General features: G+C 48.4%; 1 protein-coding gene across 8 annotated transcripts in view; it reads right to left on the reverse strand.

Annotated features, from left to right (window-relative positions):
* The window catches only part of Cdc14b (cell division cycle 14B), a 103,798-nt gene extending 99,888 nt beyond the window's left edge, over positions 1 to 3,910 (reverse strand). For 6 of the 8 annotated variants that reach the window (XM_042665592.1, XM_042665597.1, XM_042665596.1 and 3 more), the window contains exon 1: positions 3,707 to 3,871. In XM_042665592.1, coding sequence (XP_042521526.1) covers positions 3,707 to 3,866 — 160 coding nt within the window. In that variant the 5' untranslated portion in view covers positions 3,867 to 3,871. Of the gene's footprint in view, positions 1 to 3,706 lie in introns of all 8 variants that reach the window. The other 2 variants (XM_042665593.1, XM_042665598.1) reach the window with 2 other exon arrangements.
* Positions 3,911 to 24,297: the final 20,387 nt, after the last annotated feature.

Consider the following 24,297-nt stretch of genomic DNA (forward strand, 5'->3'; position numbering starts at 1 on the left):
AAATCAAATGCATACTTGTGTCCTCTTGGTATGTCTAATAACTAAGAACGAATTCACTTCCAAATCCAACTGAAACTCTCCTCATTTCCTCTTTTCTCTCAGCTTCTGACCAGTAACAGTTCATTCTGACACCTTTAACGCAGTATCTCTGCAGCACTAACATGTAGTCTACATTGCCTGCAATCTTTTCTTTCCATGATACACTGGGGACTAAGTGAATGGCCTCAAGAAAGGGAGATGGATGAGGGTGGGAATTAAACCCCTTTCAGTCTGTTCATAGTAAGAAAGAGACTATGGAAATGGCCAAGATAGTAGTGTGTCTAAATAGATCCTAAAAAGTAGTGATAGAAGAATGAAAAAAGACAACCAAAGATTAAGCATCCTAATTAAATGCAAACACATGAAATCTCCTGGTATCCCCAGAATTTCTATTACAAATTGAATATGCTGCCGTTACTCAAAATATCCAACATGGAGTTACTGTGTGACCTTGAAATTCTACTCCTAGGTATGTATCCAAAAGAAGTGAAAGCATGCCCATGCAACCATGGACATTCCTAGGTATTCACAGCAGCCCTGTCATCCATTGATGAGTAGATACATTTATATATAGTTTGGCCTGGCATTTTCACTCCTAGAAGTTTACTCCACAAATACAGTCAACATTAACAGAGGTAGACATCTACCAATATCACTGCAGCTATCTCTAATATAGTCTAGCAAATTCCCAAATTTCTACTTATTTATTACCTGTAAATAAATTATGATTCGGCCACGCATATAAAAGCACACAGCAATTAAGAAGAGAACAGCCCCTGCAGGTAGGATACAATTTCTAGAAACCTGAATGTGCACAAAAAACTGAAGGGTGAAAAAAATGACCAGAGAAGGTATTTATTTCTCTTTTGGTAATGTTTGGCTTTCTTTTTTTTTTTTTTTTTAAACAATCCTGTGGGTCTTTTTTAAATTATGGAAAAACAAGGAGCCGGGCGCTGGTGGCTCATGCAATCCCAACTCCTCAGAAGGCTGAAATCTGAGGATTCTGGTTCAAAGCCAGCCAGGGCAGGAAAGTCCATGAGACTCTTATCTCCAATTCATCACAGGAAAAGCAGAAAGTGGTACTGTGGCTCACGTGGTACAGTGCTAACCTTAAGCAAAAAGGAACCCAGTGATAGAACCCAGGCCCAAAGCAGGAAAAAAAAAAAAAAAAAGGACTGAGAAAAACCAGTCAGAAACCAAAGATCAACTGCCATTTGCTGAGCAGAGGCTTCAAAAGCCTCCCCCTACACACACACAAAGGTAATGATCAGAAAGCAACCCAAACCTTAATGTGTCACGTATGTCACACTGAAACAGACTACTTTACTGTCATTTTTCTAGGACACCAACACTATTATGCCTGGAGAAATCCCAGGGAAAACCCTTGTTCCTTCCTCCAGAAATAAAATCTGACAGAGAGACACGAACTTGGTCTGTGGCCTGTAATCCAGCTTGTAATCTAGTATTCTGACTTGATAAAATGCTCTAGCCCTCCTCAGTATTCTGCTTGTTGGTATTTTTTTTTTTGGGGGGGGGGGGTCCATTCATGGGGCCTGAACTCTGGGCCTGGGTGCTGTCCCTCAGCTCTTCAGCTCAAGGCTAGCACTCTACCGCTTGAGCCACAGCGCCACTTCTGGCTTTTTTCTTTTTGCTTATATGGTGCTGAGGAATCGAACCAAGGGCCTCACACATGCAAGGCAAGCGCTCTACCACTGAGCCACCTTCCCAGCTCTGTTGGTATTTTCTAAAGCTGAGTCATGTGACCATGCCCAAGAAGGCTTACCCACATTTATACCCAGGATGGAGCCTTATTTCACTGACATCAAAACCCTTTTTGTTAAATGTATAGCTCACTGTAGCATGTGTCTGCATGCCTGGCATGTCCCAGCCCCATAGTTCCATCCCCAGCCACATGAAAATGCAAAATCTTTTTGACTGAAAACAACCGGAACTTTCATCAACAGAAACCCTGATATTCTTTGGCCTAGGCATTCATTCAAAGCAAAGGAAACTGGTACTGGTGGCTCACATCTGTCATGCCAGCTGCCCATGAGGCTGGGAAGGAGGACTGAGGTTGGAAGCCAGCCCCAGCAGGAAAGTCTGTAAAATTCTTACCTCCAGTTAATCACGAGGGAAAAAAGCCTGGAGCTGTGACTCCAACGATAAGTGCTAGCCTTACCCCTAAGCCCTGCTGAACCCGCGCAGCACCCGAAAGGATGTCCCAGGCCCATCTCAGAGCCAGGTGGGGCTTGAGGTGGGATGGAGGCGAGGCTCAGGGTGGAGGCCAGCCTCAGCGGGCCGGCTCGGCAGGCAACCAGGTTTCCTGTGGACGACTGCTAGACCGTGCGGTGCGAACTCCAAGTGCAGAGCACTGTCAGCGAGCAGACTCGGGTGTGCGTGCTTGTGCAGGTGTGTGCATGTGTGCGGTGTGCAGGTATGTGCGGGTGTGCGTGCGGGTGCGCGGGAGCAGGTGTGCAGGTGTGCAAGTGTGCGTGTTTGTGCGGGTGTGCGTGTGTGTGCATATGTGCAGGTGTACAGGTGCATGCTTGTGAAGGTGTGCATGTGTGTGAAGGTGTGCGTGCGTGCGTGTGTAGGTGTGCAGGTGTGTGCAGGTGTGCGCGCATGTGCAGGTGTGTGCAGGTGCACGTGCTTGTGCAGGTGTGCATGTGTGTGTAGGTGTGCGTGCGTGTGTGTGCGCGCGTGTGCGCGGGCATCTGTCTGTTCGGGAGACATTGGTGACGCGCGTGGGCTCGGGAGGGCATGCGGGACCCCGCGGGCTCCTCTGCCCCACATCAAACCCCGCAGACTGGGCGCCCTTGAAAGGTCACGGGCTTCACAGAGCTGCTCCGCAGACCTGGGGTCCCAGCGACGCCCCTGCGGCGCGGCCCACGGCACCCCAACGCTGCGGGGCACGGAGGGCATCCGCGGCCACGGAGGGCACGGACGGGACCCGCGGCCACGGAGGACACAGACGGGACCCGCGGCCACGGAGGACACGGAGGGCACGGATGGGACCCGCGGCCACGGAGGACACAGACGGGACCCGCGGCCACGGAGGCCACGGACGGGACCCACGGCCACGGAGGACACGGAGAGCACGGAGGACACGGAGGGCACAGACGGGACCCGCGGCGATGGAGGGCACGGACGGGCACGGAGGGCACGGACGGGCACGGAGGCGCGCTTCCTCCTCCACGCCGAGCTGCGGAAGCCGCGCCCCCACCTGCACCCGGGCTGAAGCGGACTCGGCTTCCTGGCGCCAACCTCGAAGGTTCCATCCACTGAAGGACGCGCCCGCCGCCCGCCCCGGCCCTCACCCGCCGCCCGCCGCGCTCACCGCGGCCGCGGGGCGGGCACCGCCGGGCCCGCTGCTCCCGCCCAACACCGGGGCAGCCCGGGCGCCCCGCGCCGGCGGGGGCCAGGGCCACCCAGGGCGGCGCCTGGGGAGGGCGGCGGGCGAGGGCTCCCCGGAGCGCCCACAGCGGGGTCGGGCGCCGAGGCCCGAACTGGGGGCTCCGGCCCCGCAGGCGGGGTCCATCCGAGGCCCGGCGCCGTCGGGGAGTCGCGGAGGGGCGGCCGGGCCGTCGGGGAGCCCGCGCGCCGGGCCGGGGAGAGGCGCAGGGAGGGCCCGCTCGGGCCGGGGCCGGGGCGCGGGCCGCGCGCTCACCGGTGATGTCCAGATACAGGTTGTCCTGCGGGTCCAGGCGGGACAGCTCCTGCGACGTGGAGCTGCGGCTCTTCTTCACGCCGGGCGCGGTGGACGAGGAGCGCCGCGAGCAGGGGGGCGCGGCGGCCCAGTTCTGCCGCCGCTCGTTCTTCCGCTTCATGGAGGCGGCCGCGGCCCGTCAGGGGGCCACGACCATGGCCCCGCGCGCCCCGCGCGCCCGCCGAGCGCCCGGGGCGGCGGGCGCGGAGCGGCGGCGCCGCGGGGACGGCCGAGCCGGAGGGAGGCGGCCGCGCACGGGCCGGAGGCGGGGCCCGGCCCCCGGCGCCCGCCGCGCGCTCTGCCCCGGCGGCCGCGGACCCGCGCCGCGGCTCCCGCTACGGCGCCTCCCGCCGCCGCGGGCGCCCCCAGCCCGCCCCCTGGAGCCCGCGGCCGGCTCGGGAAGCCGAGGCGACGGCTCTGCGGCCCGCGGTGGCGGCCGCCCCGGGCAAGCGCGCGCGCCCACCGCGGCCGCGCAGGCTGCGGCGGAGCTAGCGGAGCAGCGCGGGCCGCGACTCCCGGGGACCCCAGGAGGGCCGTGCCGTGGAGCTTCATTCACAAAAAGGGGGAGAAAAAAAGAGGGCGGGAGGGCCCACAACCCTCCTCGGGGCTGCAGACCGGAGCCGTTCATTGGCCGGCGGGGCGTGACGTCACGGAGCCGGGGCTCTCCCACAGGCGGGTACCCGGTGACGCCATAAAGAAAAGTCTGGCCGGCTCCGCCAATCAGAGGCGAGGTGTGCCCGCCGCGACCCCTCGCCGGACCCCAACTTCTGTCCCTCCGCGCCCGCGGGGCCGCACGCCCGCGGCCCGGCGCTCTTTATTGAGTCACGGCCCGGACGCCCCGCTCCGGACCCCGCTCGGATCCCCCTGGCGGTTCGCGCCAAGCGCCAGCTTGCGGCCGCCGCCGCCGGCCCCTCGGCCTGGAGCTGCGGTCCGGGCGCCACTCCCCGCAGGTGCGCCCCGGGCCCCGGAGCCGTGCCGGAGCTGCTGCGCACCGCGGCCCCGGGGCCGGCTCCCTGCGGGGCCACACGTCGGCCGTCCCCGGAAGCGCTGGGGCGGCCGCGCGCCCTTGCTCCTCGGCTCTGGAGCCCCGCAGCCGTCCGCGGGTCCACGGTTAGACCGGGGCGGGGGTGGCGGGCGCCGGCCGATCGCGGGACAGGCCGGCCGTCACCAGGCCCCGGCAGCGGCTGCCGGACCCCCACCCGGCGGGGCGGGCTCTTCCCCGCGCGGCCGCCCCGGGGCGGGGTCGCACGTGGAGAGCTCCCCCCGGACCCTAGCGCCATCTCCACACCCACTCTCCCGGCTGGCGAGCCTGGGGCTGGGTTCCGGGTCCCTGACCAGGCCGCTGGGTGCGGGTCGGCGGAGCCCCTTGTCCAGTGTGCCGGCAGAAAGCGCGTGTTTGAGCGGGGAGAACGGAGGCGGAACGGGCCGGCCCCGGTGGGAACTCTTCCAGCCGCCGGCCCTTCTCCCCGAAGATGCTCGTGGCCCGAGGCCGTGGGAGCGGGAAGAGGCCCCGGTTCAGCCACAGCCCCGGGCACCGGCGCGGCGGGCTGCGGTGGCCGTGTCGTCGTCGTCCCCGCAGGCTCCCCGAGTGGCCGCCAGTGGACCGCCAGGAGAGGAGTGGGCAAAGGCGGCAGGCACAGTCCAGGCCGCTGTTAGGGGTTTGTGTGTTTCTCAGCAAAAGCAGCTGAGAAATTTTTACGGTGAGCAGGAACCTGGAGCACACATGTCCCCTGTTTTGACCTGGAGGAGGAGGCGGCCTTTCACACAGGTTTAGGGTTCTAGGGCAGAAAGGCCACCGTGTATCCATCCCTGACTACCAGGAAGATTAAAGTAGGTCTTGGCCATTTTCAGCAGATATTTCATTGGAGTTGTCCTAATGGCTCCTTAAAATTACAGAAATAGCCATATCCCTGACACTGTCCGTGTGCTACGGGGTCTGGCTATGTAATACAGCCCAGGTATTCCCTGCGTCCCAGGCTGGACTTGAGCACACCATCCTTTTGCCTCTCTCTCCTAAACGCTGAGGTTATAGACCTGCACTTTTTTTTCTTACATTGACTTGCCTAAATGTCAAACTAAGACTACAAATAGTTGACTTGCAGGAGTTCTTCTGTTATATGGAAATTTGATCACCAGATACAGAGAAGCCACATTTTGAGAGGCTGAATGGGGAGTCTTTATTTGAAAGCTAGTCACTGCCAGTGGACACAAGTCCCCAAAAAGCTTGCAGCCTCAAATGCACTTAATACTGTTAGGAAGCTGAGCCACAAGGGCAGTAAAGAAAGAGCAGAAAAACAATCCCCCCCAAACCAGGTCAACTCTAAAGGAGTAGCCTGCGGAGAGCCAGGGACAGGAGGTACAATGGCAGCAGGGGTCACAGTCAATGTTAGGTCTGCCTGAGGAAAAGGGCCCCTTCCCTTTGTTTTCCTTCCATGTGAAATTGCACACAGACCCCATGCAAGACTGCGTGTGGCCCTCCCTAGAAGTCCCCACACAGCACCTGGAGCCCAGGTCCCAGGAGCAGGCTGTCCCCCAGGTTCTGAGGTCACTCCTCCTCCTCCCCTTCCCCTATATAATCTCTCTGTGCCATTAGTTCCTGCTCTGCACTCATAAATCTGGTGCAGGCTGGCTGTTTGCTTCTCCTAATAAATTCTGTTCTGCCTGCACCTTGTGGAGGTGTTCTTTCACCAACCCTTACAGTCAGGGGCAGGCTTACAGGGACCTTGAGAGTTTAAAGATTCTCCTGAGTTCATGCTATAGGTCTGGCAGGTCCAGGAACCTATTGTCCAAGTCCCTTCCCCAGCTGCTAGGAATTCAGGAGCACCTATCACCCAGAGGTGAGGGTAGGATTTTTACCTCTAAGAGTTTTCGGAAAGTCCCTGTCATCCACCAAGATGCCAAGATGGTGCCAGTTAGACCCAGTATCCACATTTCACTTCATCTTCAAATAGAAGAGTCTAGAAAGTAAAGCAAAGTACATATATAAACAGACCATTTTACTATTAAAGCATTTTCATATTTTACAAATGTTTATGTTTTTACAGGTATAATAAGAAACAAGACAAATGATTTTATTTGTAATTATGTGGACACATTTCAGTTCTAGGAATAGGAAGTCTGTGTGCTGAACATAAATATTAAAGACTCAGACACTCTTTTTTTTTTTTAATGGAGGAACTGGCATTATTCCACCTGAGCCACACCCCTAGACTTAAACCCTCTTTATATTTTCTTTTATGTCATGTTCAGATAGTGGCAGAAAATAGCTATTCTTTGTTTTGTGTGTGAGACTTCTTTTGAATATGTTGATTCTTCGCTTGTTTAATTAGTTCACTAAACCTCTAGGCTCTAAAAATGTGCCAACAGGAAACATACTTCAGTTTGCTTGCTTGGATAACTGATCCGTTGTTCTTTGTTCAATCATTGATCACAGAAACTTAGAGCTTGGAAGCTACTTAGGGTACTTGTTTAAGCTTGTCATTTCACAGTGAGAACAGAGGACATGAATAAATGGCAGCTTCTGATAACCTAAAAATGTTTTTCAAGACACTGGGTGGTCTTCCCCTGAGCTGTTTGAGCTTAGAGAGTTGGAGTCTACTTGTGATTCTTACCATTATGAGTAGTTCCTTGAAAATAACAAAAACTGAAAGGGGTTTTCTAAAACACTTTTACAGCTGCACTGCAAAAATATTCCAGTCTTTCACAGGTAAAATTCATTTTAAAATTCATTCTGAAAGGCAAATAACTAATGGAACATTTTCCTGTGTGTATATTTCAGGGAAGTTGTCTTCTGAAAACTTGATACTGTACATTAGAATTAGTGAAAACTGGTTGATAGGTGTGAATATGAATGTCAATAACATCAGCTTCAGTATCAGAGAATTGTTCTATTAACTACAAGAAGACAATCTGCATAAAGTCAAATTCTATAGAAAACTAGAGAGTTCAGGTGGCAGGCTTATAAGGAAAGGAACATAGCAAAATCTTCATTGGCATACTGAAGAAGAGTTAGTTTTATTTTATTAGGTATTGTGGTAAGCCCAGCATTCACCCCCACATTCCAGTCCCCAAGACTGAAAGTCTATCAGGAGTGTAGAATGGGAAGGACTACATATGTGTCAACTATCACTGGAGTGGGCACTATGGCACCCTCCAAATGCCCTGTTAGGTGGCATTCTCATGTAGTTGACGACCCCTCATTTCAGAGGTCAAGGCAGCTATCCCCAGGTCATCTGATTTGTTTAGTTGGAAACCAGGTCACCGGAACCCTGTGGTTCCCAAGTGTGGAGGGGCTGGCACCCTTCTTCAAACAACTGAGTACAGAATGGTAGGCTTGTCGATGGTTTCTGAAAGTGCATAACCTCCACATTTATTTTCATTTCTCTGAGACTCATACCAGACCCTAAAGTAGGTTTGAAGGGTTTTGCTGTATTTTTTTTCAAATATTTAATGATGAAAATATAGACATATAAAATTTAAAAGAACTGGATAGTGAAAAGGCATAGATGGGAGCTGGGAAGGTGGCTCAGTGGTACAGCGCTTGCCTTGCATGCATGAGGCCCTGGGTTCCATTCCTCAGCACCACATAAGCAGAAAAAGCCTGAAGTGGCGCTGTGGCTCAAGTGGTAGAGCGCTAGCCTTGAGCTGAAGAGCTGAGGGACAGCACCCAGGCCCAGAGTTCAGGCCCCACGATCAACAAAAAAGAAGAAGAAAAGAAAAGGCATAGATGTGCCACCTATGTTCTGCAACATTTGTATTAATTTTTATTATGTTTGGTTTTGTTTGTGCTCCTGGAAAGGAACCTAGAGCCTCAGCCTTAGTAAGCACTCTACCAATGACTTCATAAACATCTACCTTGTAATGCTGAGGAATTTTTTTTTTTTTTTGTCGGTCGTGGGGCTTGAACTCTGGGCCTGGGCGCTGTCCCTCAGCTCTTCAGCTCAATGCGAGTGCTCTACCACTTGAGTTACAGCGCCACTTCCGGTTTTCTGGTGGTTTATTGGAGATAGGAGTCTCACGGTCTCTCCTGCCCTGGCTGGCTTTGAACCGCGATCCTCAGATCTCAGCCTCCTGAGTAGCTAGGATTACAGGCGTGAGCCACCAGCGCCCAGCATGTTGAGGATTTTGAAACAGTATTCCTGCTATTTTATTAGCTGGTTATGAATGTCCTCCAGCTAAAATTAAAATATTTTTTAAAAATAGGAATAGGAGCAGGGATAGGTGAGAATCCTGATTAAGTCTTATGAGCAGAGTATGACTGAAGATGCCTTCACCCAAAGAAGCCTGTGCCTCAAGACATTGTTTTCTAAATCATTCTCTTATGTTGACTTTGAAAAGTGCTGAGCTACATTTCTATATAATCATAGGATTGGAAGTGGCACTGTAGCTCAAGTGGTAGAGCGCTCGCCTTGAGTTGAAGAGCTGAGGGACAACGCCCAGGCCCAGAGTTCAAGCCCCACAACCGACAAAAAAAAAAAAAACTATATACAATCATAGGATTAAGGGGCTGGGAAGGTGGCTCAGTGGTAGAGCGCTTGCCTTGCATGCACGAGGCCCTGGGTTTGATTCCTCAGCACCACATAAACAAAAAGAAAAAAAAGCCGGAAGTGGTGCTGTGGCTCAAGTGGTAGAGCACTAGCCTTGAGCTGAAGAGCTGAGGGACAGTTCCCAGGCCCAGAGTTTAGGCCCCACGACTGGACCCCCCCAAAAAAAATCATATGATTAAATCCTAAAATGATTCATGAATGTCCACAAATTTATGTCCTTGGCTAAAGGAAGTCCCCCAACACTATCCATGCTCATTATCCTCATTATTAGCTCCCTAAACACATGCCTTTTCATATTTTACCAACTTTTCACCTTAGATTGTGTGTGTGTGTATGTGTGTGTGTGTGTGTGCGCGCACGTGTGCCAGTACTCAGGCTGGAACTCAGGATCTGGGGTTTCTCCCTAAACGTTTTTACTGAAAGCTGGCACTCCACCCCTTGACCTACAATCCTTTTGGCTTTTTGATGGTTTATTGGAGATAAGAGTCTCACAAGCCGAGCGCTGGTGGCTCACGCCTGTAATCCTAGCTACTCAGGAGGCTGAGATCTGAGGATCGCGGTTCAAAGCCAGCCAGGGCAGGAGAGACCGTGAGACTCCTATCTCCAATAAACCACCAGAAAACCGGAAGTGGCGCTGTAACTCAAGTGGTAGAGCACTCGCCTTGAGCTGAAGAGCTGAGGGACAGCGCCCAGGCCCAGAGTGCAAGCCCCACTACCGACAAAAAAAAAAAAAAAAAAGAGTCTCACAGACTTTTGTGCCCAGGCTGGCGTTGAACCACAATCCTCAGATCTCAACTCCTGCTCAGATTACAGGTGTAACCCACCAACATCTGGCTCCAATGTGCTTTTAAACATTGAAATATAATTAACATTATGATAAAAGCAAAGATTGTGCTAGGCATCAGTGGCTCACGCCTGTAATCCTAGCTACTCAAGAGGCTGAGATCTGAGAATGGCGGTTCAAAGCCAGCCCAGGCAGGAAAGTCCAGGATACTCTTATCTCCAATAAACCACCAGAAAACTGTAAGTGGCACTGTGGCTGAAGTGGTAGCGCACTAGCCTTGAGCGGAAGAGCTGAGGGACAGCACCCAGGCCCAGAGTTCAAGCCCCACAACCAACAACAACAACAAAAGCAGATTGTGCTATACTTCCAATCTGGAGTGTCTCCCAGAGGCCTGTGTGCTCAGATTTGGTCTCCAGCGTGGCTCAGTTGAGAGGTGGTAGAAACTTTAGGAGGTGGAGCCTTGTGAGAGGTTTTATATAGTTGGAGGCATGCCTCAAAAGGAATTAGAATACCAGGCTCTCCTCTCACATCCTGACCATGAGGTAAACAACTTTGCCCTTTCCATGCTCTCTGCCTTGCCACTGGCCCAAAAGCAGTGAAACAACTTGGACCAAAATCTTGAGACAAAAAGCAAAACAAAAACAAAACATCAACAATCTTTCCTCCTTTTAATTTGATAACACCAGATGCTATTCTGTTACAGTAACAGAAAGCTAACATTGTAGGTGTTTGTTCGATGAGTTGTTTTTTTTTTGGGGGGGGCGGTCCGGTCGTGGGGCCTGAACTCTGGGCCTGGGCGCTGTCCCTCAGCTCTTCAGCTCAAGGCTAGCACTCTACCACTTGAGCCATAGCGCCACTTCTGGCTTTTTTCTTTTTGCTTATGTGGTGCTGAGGAATCGAACCCAGGGCCTCATGCATGCAAGGCAAGCGCTCTACCCCTGAGCCACCTTCCCAGCCCCTGTTCGATGAGTTTTAAAGTAGTAAATGCCTATGTAATGACGGCCCAAACAGGTGGTATAATTAATAAACCTGTGAACATGGCAGCTTCTGTGGTTTGGACACCGTTTGAATGTGTCCCCCAGTGGCTCAAGTGTTGGAGGCGTGGCATCTAGGGGTTAGGTGAGGAAGTAGAGGAACCTGGAAGAGATGTGGCACAGGGCAAGGCAATGGAATCAGGAGCCTACCACCCTTAGAAGGGACTAGTGCAGGTCCCTGGATGAGTTCCCCAGAGAAGCAATGAATAGAAAGCAGCTCAGTGACTCTTCTACCCTCACTAGTTGCCACGTCACACTCCTCACATTGTGAAGTCAACCCCCACAGGCCCTCGCCAGAATCAAGTGAGGTACTGATGCGATGCTCTGCCTCCAAACGTCAAGCTAAATAGACTTCTTTTCTTTTCTTTTCTTTTTTTGTCGGTCGTGGGGCTTGAACTCTGGGCCTGGGCGCTGTCCCTCAGCTCTTCACCTCAAGGTGAGCGCTCTACCACTTGAGCTACAGCGCCACTTCCGGTTTTCTGGTGGTTTATTGGAGATAGGAGTCTCACGGTCTCTCCTTCCCGGGCTGGCTTTGAACCATGATCCTCAGATCTCAGCCTCCTGAGTAGCTAGGATTACAGGCGTGAGCCACCACCGCCCGGCTAGACTTCTTTTCTTTAGAAATACCCAGCCAAAGATGGTCTGCTTCAGCTACAGAAAATGAACGGAAGTCTTTCCTGACAAAGGTGAGCACGATGCCCTTTGTCAGATCTCTACCTAGACCTCCCTGGGGAGCACGCTCCAGTTCCCTCTCCCTCCCTTTGTTCTTACTCGCTATTCCTCACCTCAGATGCCTCATCAGCACTCATCTGTTTCTGAAATTTATCTCTGGTTCTCTTGTCCTGACTGAATCAGACCAACTTTTCTATTTTTTTTGTTTTTTGGTGTGTATGTGTGTGTGTGTGTGTGTGTGTGTGTGTGTGTGTGTGTGTGTGTGAGAGAGAGAGAGAGAGAGAGAGAGAGAGAGAGAGAGAGAGAGAGAGTGTCCTGGGGCTTGAACTTGGGGCCTGGGCAGTGTCCCTGAGCTGCTTTTGCTCAAGGCTAGCACTCTACCACTTGAGCCACAGCTCCACTTCTCGCTTTTTCTGTGTATGTGGTACTGAGGAATCGAACCCAGAGCTTCATGCATGCTAGGCAAGCACTCTACCATTAAGCCACCTTCCCAGCCTTTTGGCTGAGTTTTGGTCCTCTTATCCACACACAATTTGGATAGTCTTCTTGGACTTTACAAATTTGCTGTGTCTGACCACAGTCATAGGTGTTCACCAAGCCCACCAGGCCTCCCAAAGGGCAGAGCGTGCATCACAGTCACAACCAGCTGAAATAATTCAGTAATTTGAGGCAGCTAACAGCCTCCTTTATTCCCACTTCACACCTTTTTTTTTAACAATTGCTAAAGGATGAAAAAAAGATATTCTTGTCTAACTGTCTCATAGAGAAGTAAATGAAAGACATCAATTTCAAAGAGTTACATAACTGTAAAAGCAATTTCTTCTTTATCTCCTGATATGGCTGAGAGAAAAATTCCTTAAAAGATTGTGCTGTAAGTGAGGGATAAAGGGCGCATGCTTTCACTCATTTGCTAAAGCTAGATATAAAATACTGAGACTTAATAAATTATACAGTTCTCTGGGCTGGGAAGGTGGCTCAGTGGTAGAGCGCTTGCCTTGCATGCCTGAGGGCCCTGGGTTCGATTCCTCAGCACCACATAAACAAAAAGAAAAAAGCCAGAAGTGGCGCTGTGGCTCAAGTGGTAGAGGGCTAGCCTTGAGCTGAAGAGCTGAGGGACAGCGCCCAGGCCCAGAGTTCAGGCCCCATGACCGGACCCAAAAATAAAATACAATAAAATAAAAAAATAAATTATACAGTTCTTCAGGCATTCACACACAGTGAGGCCAAAAGAGGATACTTTTTTTTTTTTTTTGGTCGTGGGGCTTGAACTCTGGCCTGGACGGGGCCTGGGCGCTGTCCCTGAGCTCTTCAGCTCAAAGCAAGCGCTCTGTCACTTGAGCCACAGCGCCACTTCCAGTTTTTGAGTAGTTAATTGGAGATAACAGTCTCATGGGGACTTTTCTGCCTGGTCTGGCTTTAAACCAAGATTCTCAGATATACAGGCATGAGCTACCAGCACCCGGCAGTGTTTTCATTTATATGTCTTTAGGAGTATAAGGGGAGGCAAGGAGGCATAGAAATAGTGTGATAAAGGGTGAACAAAAGCAGCACCAGTATTCACTGGACACTGCATTGAAAATGAACTATACAACTTGTGAATGGGGATGGGAGGGAAAAACTAGGAGAGAGGAAGGGAAGGGGTAACACTATCCAAAAAAAAATGTACTCTTGGGGCTGGGAAGGTAGCTCAGAGGTAGAGTGCTGGCCTTGAACTGAAGAGCTGAGGGACAGCGCCCAGGCCCAGAGTCAGGCCCCATGACCAACAACAACAACAATGTACTCTTTACCTGACTTATCTAATTGTAACCCCTTTGAACATCACCTTTATAATAACAATTGTTTAAAAAAATAAAAAAATGGTTTGGGAAGAGTATTAGCTACCATTTCAAATATCTGGGGTGAATTTTGTGTTATTGCTACAAATTCCTCCATTGATGAAGAAATCAAGCCTATTTCTTGGTTCTTCTCTTTCACCCACTATTCTCCATAGGAAAAAAGAGAACAGGAACGAGGAAAACACACAGGGCACAGATATGGATTAGTTTTGATTCTCTATTAATTTTCTGCACTTCTAAAGGTAGATTGACTAGAGTGCTGGTGGCTCACACATATAATCCTAGCTACTCAGGAGACTGAGATCTGAGGTTCTCAGTTTAAAGTGAGTCTGGGTAGGAAAGTCTATGAGACTCTTTTCTTCAATAAACTACTCAGAAAAAGCAGGAAGTGGTGCTGTGGTTCAAGTGGTAGAGTGCTAGCCTTGAGCTAAAAGAAACTCAGGGACAGCACCCAGGTCCAGAGTCCAAGCCAGGACCAGCAAAAAAAGAAAAGAAAAAAAGAAAGGAAAAAAGAAAAGAAGGAAGGAAGGAAGGAAGAAAGAAAGGCAGACTGAACTGAGCAAGAGCACCAATGGCTCACATTTGTAATCTTAGCTACTCAGGAGGCAGAGATATAAGGAGAAAGGTTCAAAGCCAGGTCAGGCAGGAAAATCCCTGAGACTAATCACCACAAAGCTGAAAGTGGAGCTATGACTTAGGTGGTAGAGAACCAGCCTTAAGCAAAAATGCTAAGGGACAGTGTCTAGGTCATGAGTTAAAACCTCAATACCACCACAAAAGTGCCAAAGAAATAAACAGGTTAAGATGACCCATAAAATAGGCAATGTGTCTCTAGAACTGGCGAGTAAAAGCTTTACCAAAAGACAAGCAATTATGTGTTTTCACATTTACTATATTACCCTCATTAGGTTTTGCACAATTAAATATTACAGTTTTAAAAGAGTAGCCTTGCTACTCAGAAGATTGACATCCAAAGGATTACAATGGGAAGCCAGCCTAGGCAGAAATGTTTGAGATTCCATCTCCAAAATAACCAGCAAAGCCAAGCATTGGTGGCTCAAACCTGTAATCCTAATTACTCAGGAAGCTGAGATCTGAAAGATCAAGGTTCAAAGCCATCCTGGACAGGAAAGTCCATAAGACACTGCTCTCTAATTAACCACCAAAAAGCTAGAAATGGATCTGTGGCTCAAGAGGAAGAAAGCTAACCTTGAGCACAAAAGCTCAGGGACAGGGAGGGTAGGGGAAAAACAAAGGAGGAGGTAACAATGCTCAATAGGAAATGGACTCATTACCTTACTCATGTAACTGTAACCCCTCTCTACAGTATTTTTACAATAAAAAACATTTTTAAAAAAGCTCAGGGATAGCACCCAGGCCCTTAGTTCAACCCCCAGGACTGGCATACACACACAAAAATAACAAAACCAGCAAAAATCAAGGCTCAAATAGCATGACTCAAGTGTAAAATGCTAGCTGGGCAAGCTGAAGAAGCAAGAGGACCCGATTTTAAACTCCAGTGCCACAAAATGAAAGGAAGAAAGGAAGGGAAGGAGGGAGGGAAGGAGGGAAAGAAGAAAGATAGAAGAGAGGGAGGGAGGGAAGGAGAAAGGTAGAAAGAAAGGAAGGAAAGGAGAGAGGGAAGGAGAAAGGAAGGAAGGAAAGGAGAGGGAGGAAGGAAGAGGAAAAAAAACAATTATGTTTTCCATATTTAATATATCAGCTACACTAGCTTTTGTACTACTGACTTTCACTTTGTAACTGAAAGTGCAATGGTAGAGTGTTGGATTTGATCCCTACCACCACATAAGTAAGCATAAAACCATTCATGCTTTTGACTCAAATCTAGCTGAAGAATTTGGAAGTCAGCTTTGTTCTCTGGCCAGCAGGCCGAGTCCCTGGAGGGTGCTCTACCTTATTCCCCAACAAACCTGCAGAATGGCAAACCGGCCAAGCATTTCAGGCTCTCCTCTGTACTCCTAACTACCCCAGGAGGCTGAGCTCCAAGGATCAGGCTTCCAAGCCAGCCCAGGCAAGAAAGTTTGTGAGATTCTTTTTTTTTTTTTTTTTTGGTTGTAGTGCCTGAACCCTGGGCCTGGGTGCTGTCCCCTCAGCTCTTCAGCTCAAGGCTAGTGCTCTACCAATTGAGCCACTTCCGGCTTTTTCTGTGTATGTGGTGCTGAGGAATCGAACCAAGGGCCTCATGCATTCGAGGCAAGCACTATACCACTGAACCACCTTCCCATCCCTGTGAGATTCTTATCTTCAATTAACTACCAAAAAACTGAAGTGGATGTTTAGCTCAAGTGGTAGAATACTAGCCTATCTGCTACCTACCTACTAGAGCAGGTACCGGTAGGTACCTACCTACCTGAGCAAAAATGCTCAGGAACATTGCTTACGCCCTGAGTTCAAGAACTACACACCTGCATGCATACTTGGGTATATACTCTCTCTCTCTCTCTCTCTCTCACACACACACACACACACACACACACACACACACACACACAGAGGCAAATCTAATTGTATCATTTTATCTATTATGATATCCCTCCTACTTAGAGAAAGGCTATCTGACTCTTTGGGACTGTCCTATACATTTCCATGCCAGTTATCTTTACTTTTTGTTGTTGTTCTTGGGTTTTCTGTGTGTGTGTGTGTGTGATTTGGAAATTTTCAAACATATGGAAAAATTAAAGAGAAAAGGCTATTTTTGGACCATGTGACAGTATGTGGCTGACTTCTTGACCTGTAACTCCTAAGCACACAAACACACTCTTACATAGTACACAATGCTGCTGTTGAATCAGTTGTTGCTCTAATGGTTATACCATTTTCTAATTTCTAATTGTCTACATTTATTCATTGTTGTTCTTGATAAAGACTACCTTTCCTTTTTTAAGTATGTAAATATAAGCATGCAGGTGACTGATGGATGGATTATGGATTGCTCAATCTGTTTTACACCAAGAGCTATAATCTCCTATTGTCATTATTTATTCTGATGCTCCAATTGTCCTAGATTTGACTGATCTGTACTGCTTCTTACTGGCTTTTGTGTCATTTTTACATGTCCTTTGTGTGTGTGTGCTTTCTTACTGGATAAAAATGCTCCATGTCTTTTGGGAATTTGTTTTCTTTGGTGCTGGGAACGGAGGCCACAGTCATCACTGACAGATATTCCAGGTTTACTGGGTCCTTCTCTTGCCCCAGTCCTGGAACCAGCTGTTTTTCCAGGCAGACCTCTGCCTCCTTTCAGTGGTGATGATATTTAGAAATAAGACCAGGCCTCCAGGACCTCACTTCTACCGGATCAACTGCATTCCTCCCACCAGTCTTTCAGGGGCTCTGAGTGCTTGAGTCACAATGTTCTCACAGTTTGAGTTCCCAAAAGTTCCCTACCCCTTCACATGCTACCTCTTGTTCATGCTGGGGCCTTTTCACATGCCCTTCCCATCTTTTGGTCTGAGGTTTACTCATGCTCTCTGACAACATTCTTCCCTGATGTTCTCTGAACACCACACAGAGCCTGTTCCTAGCAGTACTTCCTCCTTCATGGCAGAGCATTGCTTTGTTGTAAGGTAAATTATCAGAGAAGCCACATTTTGAGGGATCAAATCTGGAGTCTTTATTAGAGCACTAGCAGTCTGCAGGCAACCCTTTGTAATGTTATAAGGTAAATCATCCCAGAAGCCACATTTTAAAAGATAGAATACTGGAGTCTTTATTATACAGTTAACAGGCTGCAGGCAACCAGCTGTTACAAAGGCCTGCAGCACACAAATACACAAAACAGAGCTAGGAAACATGCTAAAGAGGAGAGAAATAACAAGAACAGTACCAACAAGCCAGTTCAGCTCCAATGGAGAGCTGAATTAGGATGCCATGATGACTGGAGATGAGCCAGGAGACAGGACACAGGACACGATCACGGAGACACACGTGGCTAGGCTGGTCCGGCCTGAATAGGTGGGTGCAGGGGCAGATCCGCAGGAAATTCACAGTCCCAGGCATTGGACTGACAGATTCAGTAACCTATCAGCCAAGTGCCCGCCCTGCCTCCAGGGGTCCGGGCACACCCATTACCTGGGAGGCAGGTGATGGAGGGGGGGGGTCTCCTTCCCCCAGCATGAAGACAAGATGCCAGACCCTACCATCCACTATGTGGCCAATATGGCACTGGCCAGACCTGACCTCCTTACTTCAGTAACAAAGGCCTGCGGTCTGCAAATACACTCAACCCAGCTAGGAAACAGGCCAGAGAAGAAAGAAAGAACAAAAGCAATACCAACAAACCAATTCAGCTCCAATGGAGAGCTGATCTGGGACACCATGGTGACCAGAGACGAACCGGGAGACAGGACCAGGACGGGAACATAGAGACACACGTGGCCTGGCGTTATGGCCTCTGGGCTGTCCAGGCCTAGACAGGGTCAAGGCAGGGGGCAGAGTCACAGGAAAGTTCCAGTCCCAGGCACCGGACTGACAGGTCCAGCAACCCATCAGCCAAGTGCCGCCCCATCACCTGGGAGGGGAGGAGTCACCGCCCAGCATGAAGACATCCACCATGCGGCCAAGACGGCGCCGCCAGACCTGGCCTCCCTACTTTCGCTTTACTTTTCATTTTCCCAGTCAGCCCGTTTATGAGACTCAGAGATGAAAGAAACCTAGAATTGTAAAAACTAGAGGTTGCTATTCTTCATGGCATTGCATTTTAGTGGACTCTTCTATAAACAGTATGAAATATTGTAGAGAAGGTTGTAGTGCAGTGGCAGTGTAGGATTTTTATTACTTAATAGATAATATATCGGAATGGTTCAAACTTCAGAGAATGCAAAGCAATATAAATTAACATATCTTACCACCAATATAGATTAACATATGAGCTAAGGAGGTCAGGTCTGGCCGGTGCCATATTGGCCACATGGTGGATGGTAGGGTCTGGCATCTTGTCTTCACGCTGGGGGAAGGACCCGCCCCCCCCCCAAATCACCTGCCTCCCAGGTAATGGGTGTGCCCGGACCCCTGGAGGCAGGGCGGGCACTTGGCTGATAGGTTACTGAATCTGTCAGTCTACTGCCTGGGACTGTGAATTTCCTGAGGATCTGCCCCCTGCGCCGACCTAGTTAGGCCCAGGCCAGCCTAGCTGCCAGGACATCACGCCACGTGTGTCTCCGTGATCGTGTCCTGTGTCCTGTCTCCTGGCTCGTCTCCAGTCATCATGGCATCCTAATTCAGCTCTCCATTGGAACTGAACTGGCTTGTTGGTACTGTTTTTTGTTATTTTTTTCTTCTTTAGCATGTTTCTAGCTGGGTTATGTGTATTTGCGTGCTGCAGCCCTTTGTAACAGCTGGCTGCCTGCAGCCTGCTAACTGTATAATAAAGACTCCAATATTCTATCTTTTAAAATGTGGCTTCTGGGATGACTCACCTTACAACACATATAGTAATACCAATCTCATCTGAGTGGTATCTTCGAATCATCCACCTACCTTCCTCATTGGTAAACAATGTTTACCTAAACAAGGTACAGTTTATGCATCATAAATAAATTTCTATTTATAGTACAAACACACACACCCCCTACAAATATCTTAGATATAGTCTACTTTCCTATTTTAAGACAATTAAAATATGGCTAACATAATTACTTTGGTTATATATAGGAATATATTTAATATTGTTGTATGAGAACTCGTTTGCAAGAAGCAGAGAAGCCACATCTTCAAAGATTGAATTGGAATCTTTATTAGAAAGCTGGCTACTGCAAGTGGACTCCTGTCTCAAAGACCTGCAGCCCAGAATCGAGCTTGCACAACACTTTTAAAGCCCAAAACCACATGATTGGGGTGGAGACCCAAGCCCAACAAAAGCAGATTATATAGGGAGATACTTCTGGGCTGAGTATAGCGGACTATTTAGGGAACTACTCAGAGGCTAGCAAAACCTTCCATGTAGGGGAACAGTCAGAGGTGAGCATTCTCTGGAGCAAAGCCTTCCTAGGGCTGCAATTCAACAAATGTCCAATCTCACCTCTAGGCTTTTCTGAGCTGGGGAAAAGCCTCTCCCCCCCCCCCCCCCCCCCCCCCCCCACATGTCAAGGCACCCGGATGGCTGTGAGATCAATGCAGTATTACTTAGACCTAGGCTCCTTATTTCAACATCGTAATTAATTGTGGATAGGTATATGTGTATTGGTGTATGAGATATGACTCAGGACCTCTCACGTGCTAGACATGTTCTCTAAGGCTGAGCTACCCGTCAAGCCTTATTTTTATGATTTTTAACAGAGCACCCTGTGGTTACACTGCAAACCTATAGATCCTAAGTCAATATTAGTCTATTGAGCTTGTGATAGGTTTTTCTCCTTCTACAATAGTGATGGATTGAGCACTGGTGGATCACACCTGCAATCCTAGCTACACAGAGGCTGAGATCTGAAGACTGAGGTTCAAAGCCCATCCAGGCAGAAAAGCACATGACGCTCCTATCTCCAATTAATCAGCAAAAAGCCAGAAGTGGCTCAGTGATAGAACACCAGCCTCGAACAAGAAAGCCAAGGGAGAACACCAGGCTCTGAGTTCAAGCTCCAGCACTGGCAGAAAAATTTGTTTTCTATGGTCACAATCTCCCTATCTGGACATCTCTGAACTATTTCTTTCTATTTGACAATTTCATAAGTTAATTAGTTGTCATAATAGCACTGTGGTGAAAATTTCAAATGTTCATAAGTTCTGAGATGTATTTTGACATGGGAAGGTTGAAATGACATGACATTAGGAATCTGCGTTAAGTATTTCTGAAAATGACAAGGGAAGGGAAAAGAGGGAGAGGAAAAAGAAAGGGAAAGGAAGGGGAAGTGCAGTTGGAAGGATTAGTTGGAAGCAGGTGAGCAAAGGTGAGATTATGATAAAGATAATTGGAAAAAAAAAAGTACTTCCTGGAATGGTGCAGTGTACAAGCATACAAGTATTGGTCGTGAGGCTGAAACTCAGGGCCTGGGCTCTCCCTGAGCTTTTTCACTCAAGGCTACTGCTCTACCAATTTGAGCCACAGAGCCACTGTTGATTTTCTGGTGATTAACTGGAGATAAAACTCTCATGGACTTTCCTGCCTGGGCTGGCTTCAAACCGTGATTCTCAGATCTCAGCCGCCTGTGTAGCTAGGATTATAGGTGTGAGCCACCAGTGCCCAGCTATCTCCAATGTATTTCTGAGAGCATTGGCTTTTGCTTCGTTTTTCACTTGCATAGTAAACAGTTTCCAGGAAGCTCTCATACTTGCCTATATACACAAGAGCAATAAAAAATCAGTATCTGGGTTTTCCAGGCTAGAAAAATAGGGAGGCTATCCCACTGGTTCAAGCATTAAGAAGGACAGATGCTGTGCTTTCGAGGTCTGATGAATGTTGTTTGGAAATAGGAAGCTACTCTTTACTTCCAAAAAGTCAGTAAATACAGTCACATTGGGCATTTTCAGTCCTTCCCAGTTGAAACCTAGAAATGTCAGTGATTATAGGCTGCTCTTAGAGGGAAGTTAAATAACAGTGTGCTGTAATGATGGTTAAGGAAACATAAAAAAATATTCTGACTACTTACCTATTTTTAAAAATGGCATTGTGAGAAGATTGGCATAATATTTAAAATAATTTTCTAGAAACATGTTTTACTTCCATAAGAGCTCTGATCAAACACTTTCCTGTGATGAATAAGGCTAATAACACTTGTGGTCTCTGTGAGCGGCTTTTAGACATTCATGTGCAAATGTTCTGAGAGTTTTAGTTGATCTGCTCCTCCAAGACCCTCAAACCACTGTGAGGCTGAATTTCCCTTGCAAGGGGTTGTTTATGGGTTATTGTCCTCTTCTGCACTTTGATATTTTTCAGCCCTTTCTTTCCAATATACTCAGGAAGATTAACGTCCTATAAGTCTCCATGCTACCTAACACATTGCGGGCACTCAGATTTCTCTCTCCCTTGCTCATCAGATCTCATCCTCATTAGGCAGGATGCAGCCCAGAACTTAACACCAGAGAAATCACTTTATTATTCTAAGTGGAAACTGAATGTAGAGCCTAGTAAAGCCATTAGTTCTCAAAAGGAAACCACTTTCTCATTTATTATACAAAAATGTAAAGTTACTTCAGGCAACTATTGTAGAAGAAGGTAAGGCACACACTCATGAACACACACACACACACACACACACACACACACACATCTCCCACCATTTCATTTTCATTTTCAGTACTATACATCATTTAAGAATACAGAAGGAAGGCTGGGAAGATGGCTCAGTGGTAGAGTGCTTGCCTTGCATGCTTGAGGCCCTGGGTTCGATTCCTTAGCACCACATAAGCAAGAAGAAAAAATCCGGAAGTGGCACTGTGGCTCAAGTGGTAGAGCGTTAGCCTTGAGCTGAAGAGCTGAGGGACAGCGCCCAGGCCCAGAGTTCAGGCCCCATGACCGGACCCAAAGAAAAAAAAAAAAAGAATACAGAAGGCATAAAATAATACTAAGTATCTATGTACCCACTACTCCACTTAAATAACTCTCCAGAAAAAACTCATTATTCTGTGTGTGTGTGTGTGTGTGTGTGTGTGTGTGTGTGTGTGTGTGTGTGTGTGTGTGTGTGTGTGTGTGTGTGTGTGTGTTGGGGTTTGAACTCAGGGCCTTTCATTCTCATCTGTCTTTTTAGCTCAAGGATGGTACTCAACCACTTGGGCTATGTTCTTACTTCCAGAATTTGGCTGTTTAATGGATAAGAATCTCATGCACTTTTCTTCCCTAGGCTGGCTTTGAATCATAATTCTTAGATCTCATCCTCCTGAGTACCTGGGATCACAGGTGTGAGCCACCAATGCCCAGCTTTCTTTCATTTCTTTTTTTAAAATTTAATATTATTGGGGCTGGGAATGTGGTTCAGTGGTAGAGCGCTTGCTTTGCATGCATGAGGCCCTGGGTTCAATTCCTCAGCACCACATAAGCAAAAAGAAAAAAGCCGGAAGTGGTGCTGTGGCTCAAGTAGTAGAGCCTTGAGCTGAAGAGCTGACGGACATCGCCCAGGCCCAGAGTTCAGGCCCCACGACTGGACCCTCCCCCCCAAAAATTTAATATTATTGTCAAGGTGATGTACAGAAGGGTTAAAGTTACATAATAAGGTAGTAAGCACATTTCTTGTCAAACATTGTTGCCCCCTCCCTCATTTTTCTCCCATTTTCCCTCCCCCACAACACCCCCAAGTTGTAAAGTTCATTTCCAACATGTTGTGAGTATCCCCATTGCATTGATTTGTCCTTTGTCCTTTGTCTCACCATTTTGTTGATCCCCTTCCCTCCCCTCATTGAGAGAAACGTATATACAATAAACAGGGTACTGGTTTAGAGCATAAAAGCTCAGGGACAGTTCCCTAGCCCTGAGTTCAAGCCCCAGGACCAAGACAATAAGTAAATAAGTAAGTAAATGAATAAATGGGCAATAACTACTTCAAAAACTTTGTACAAACAACTGAGACTTTACATGAATACCATAGTAAAATGGATTTTTCTTTAACTGGTATATTGGCTGGGATCATGTTTGCAAGATTCAGCTTCTCCGAGTCTTAAACACAGCTATGGATATTTAAAAATGATGTAGAAGTATATTTAAATGCATACATCTGCCGCTGTGACACACAGGTTTATGGCTGACGCTCCCTTGCACTTCATCTGGTTTATGTCTGAGACTGAGTAGAGATGTATGTGTATGATGCCCGTTTTCCTAGGTATTGCCAAACTGCTCTCTAAATTGTTTTTCCAGCTGATACTCTCACAGTAGTGTATGCAGCTTCCAGGGCCCTACATCCTTCACATCATTATCTTATAGTTTTTAGTTGTTGTTTGTTTTTTGTCAGTCGTGGGGCTTGAACTCTGGGCTTGGGCGCTGTGCTTGTGCTCTTCAGCTCAAGGCAAGTGCTCTACCACTTGAGCCACAGAGCCACTTCCGGTTTTCTAGTGGTTTTATTGGAGATAAGAGTCTCACAGACTTTCCTGCCCGGGCTGGTTTTGAACCATGATCCTCAGATCTCAGCCTCCTGAGTAGCTAGGATTACAGGTGTGGGCCAATGGCGCCCAGCTATATTATAGTTTTTACTGGATTCATGCATATAAAATAGCATCCTAGCTACTCAGGAGGTTGAGATCTGATTATCAAGGTTCAAAGCAAGCCCAGGTAAGAAAGTCTGTGTTGCCAATTAGCCACCAAAAATCCTAAGTGGGGCTGTCGCTCAAGGTGATAGCATGCTTAGCCTTGAACATAAAAGCTCAGAGACAGTGCCCAGACCCTGAGTTCAAGCCCCATGACTAAAAATTGCATGTCAGTCACTATCATTTTAATTTGCAAGTTCTGTGTGTATGTGTGTGTGTGTGTGTGTGTGTATGCTGATCCTGATGTTTGAACTCCACCTGGGCACTGACCCTGAGTTTTTGTGCTCAAGGCTACCACTCCTACCACTTAAACCACAGTTCCATTTCCAGCTTACAGGTAGAAGACATAGAGTCTCAGAGACTTTCTCGTCCCAGCTGGCTTCAAAATGCAATTCTCATATCTCAGCCTCCCGAATAGGTAGGATTACAGGTGTGAGCCACCAGTGCCTGCTGCAAGCTCTTAATGACCAGTAAGGTCATACATATTTTCATGTGT

Source organism: Dipodomys spectabilis, unplaced genomic scaffold (genome assembly GCF_019054845.1).
Source record: "Dipodomys spectabilis isolate Male_0828 unplaced genomic scaffold, ASM1905484v1 ptg000335l, whole genome shotgun sequence".
Classification (NCBI taxonomy): Eukaryota; Metazoa; Chordata; class Mammalia; order Rodentia; family Heteromyidae; genus Dipodomys; species Dipodomys spectabilis.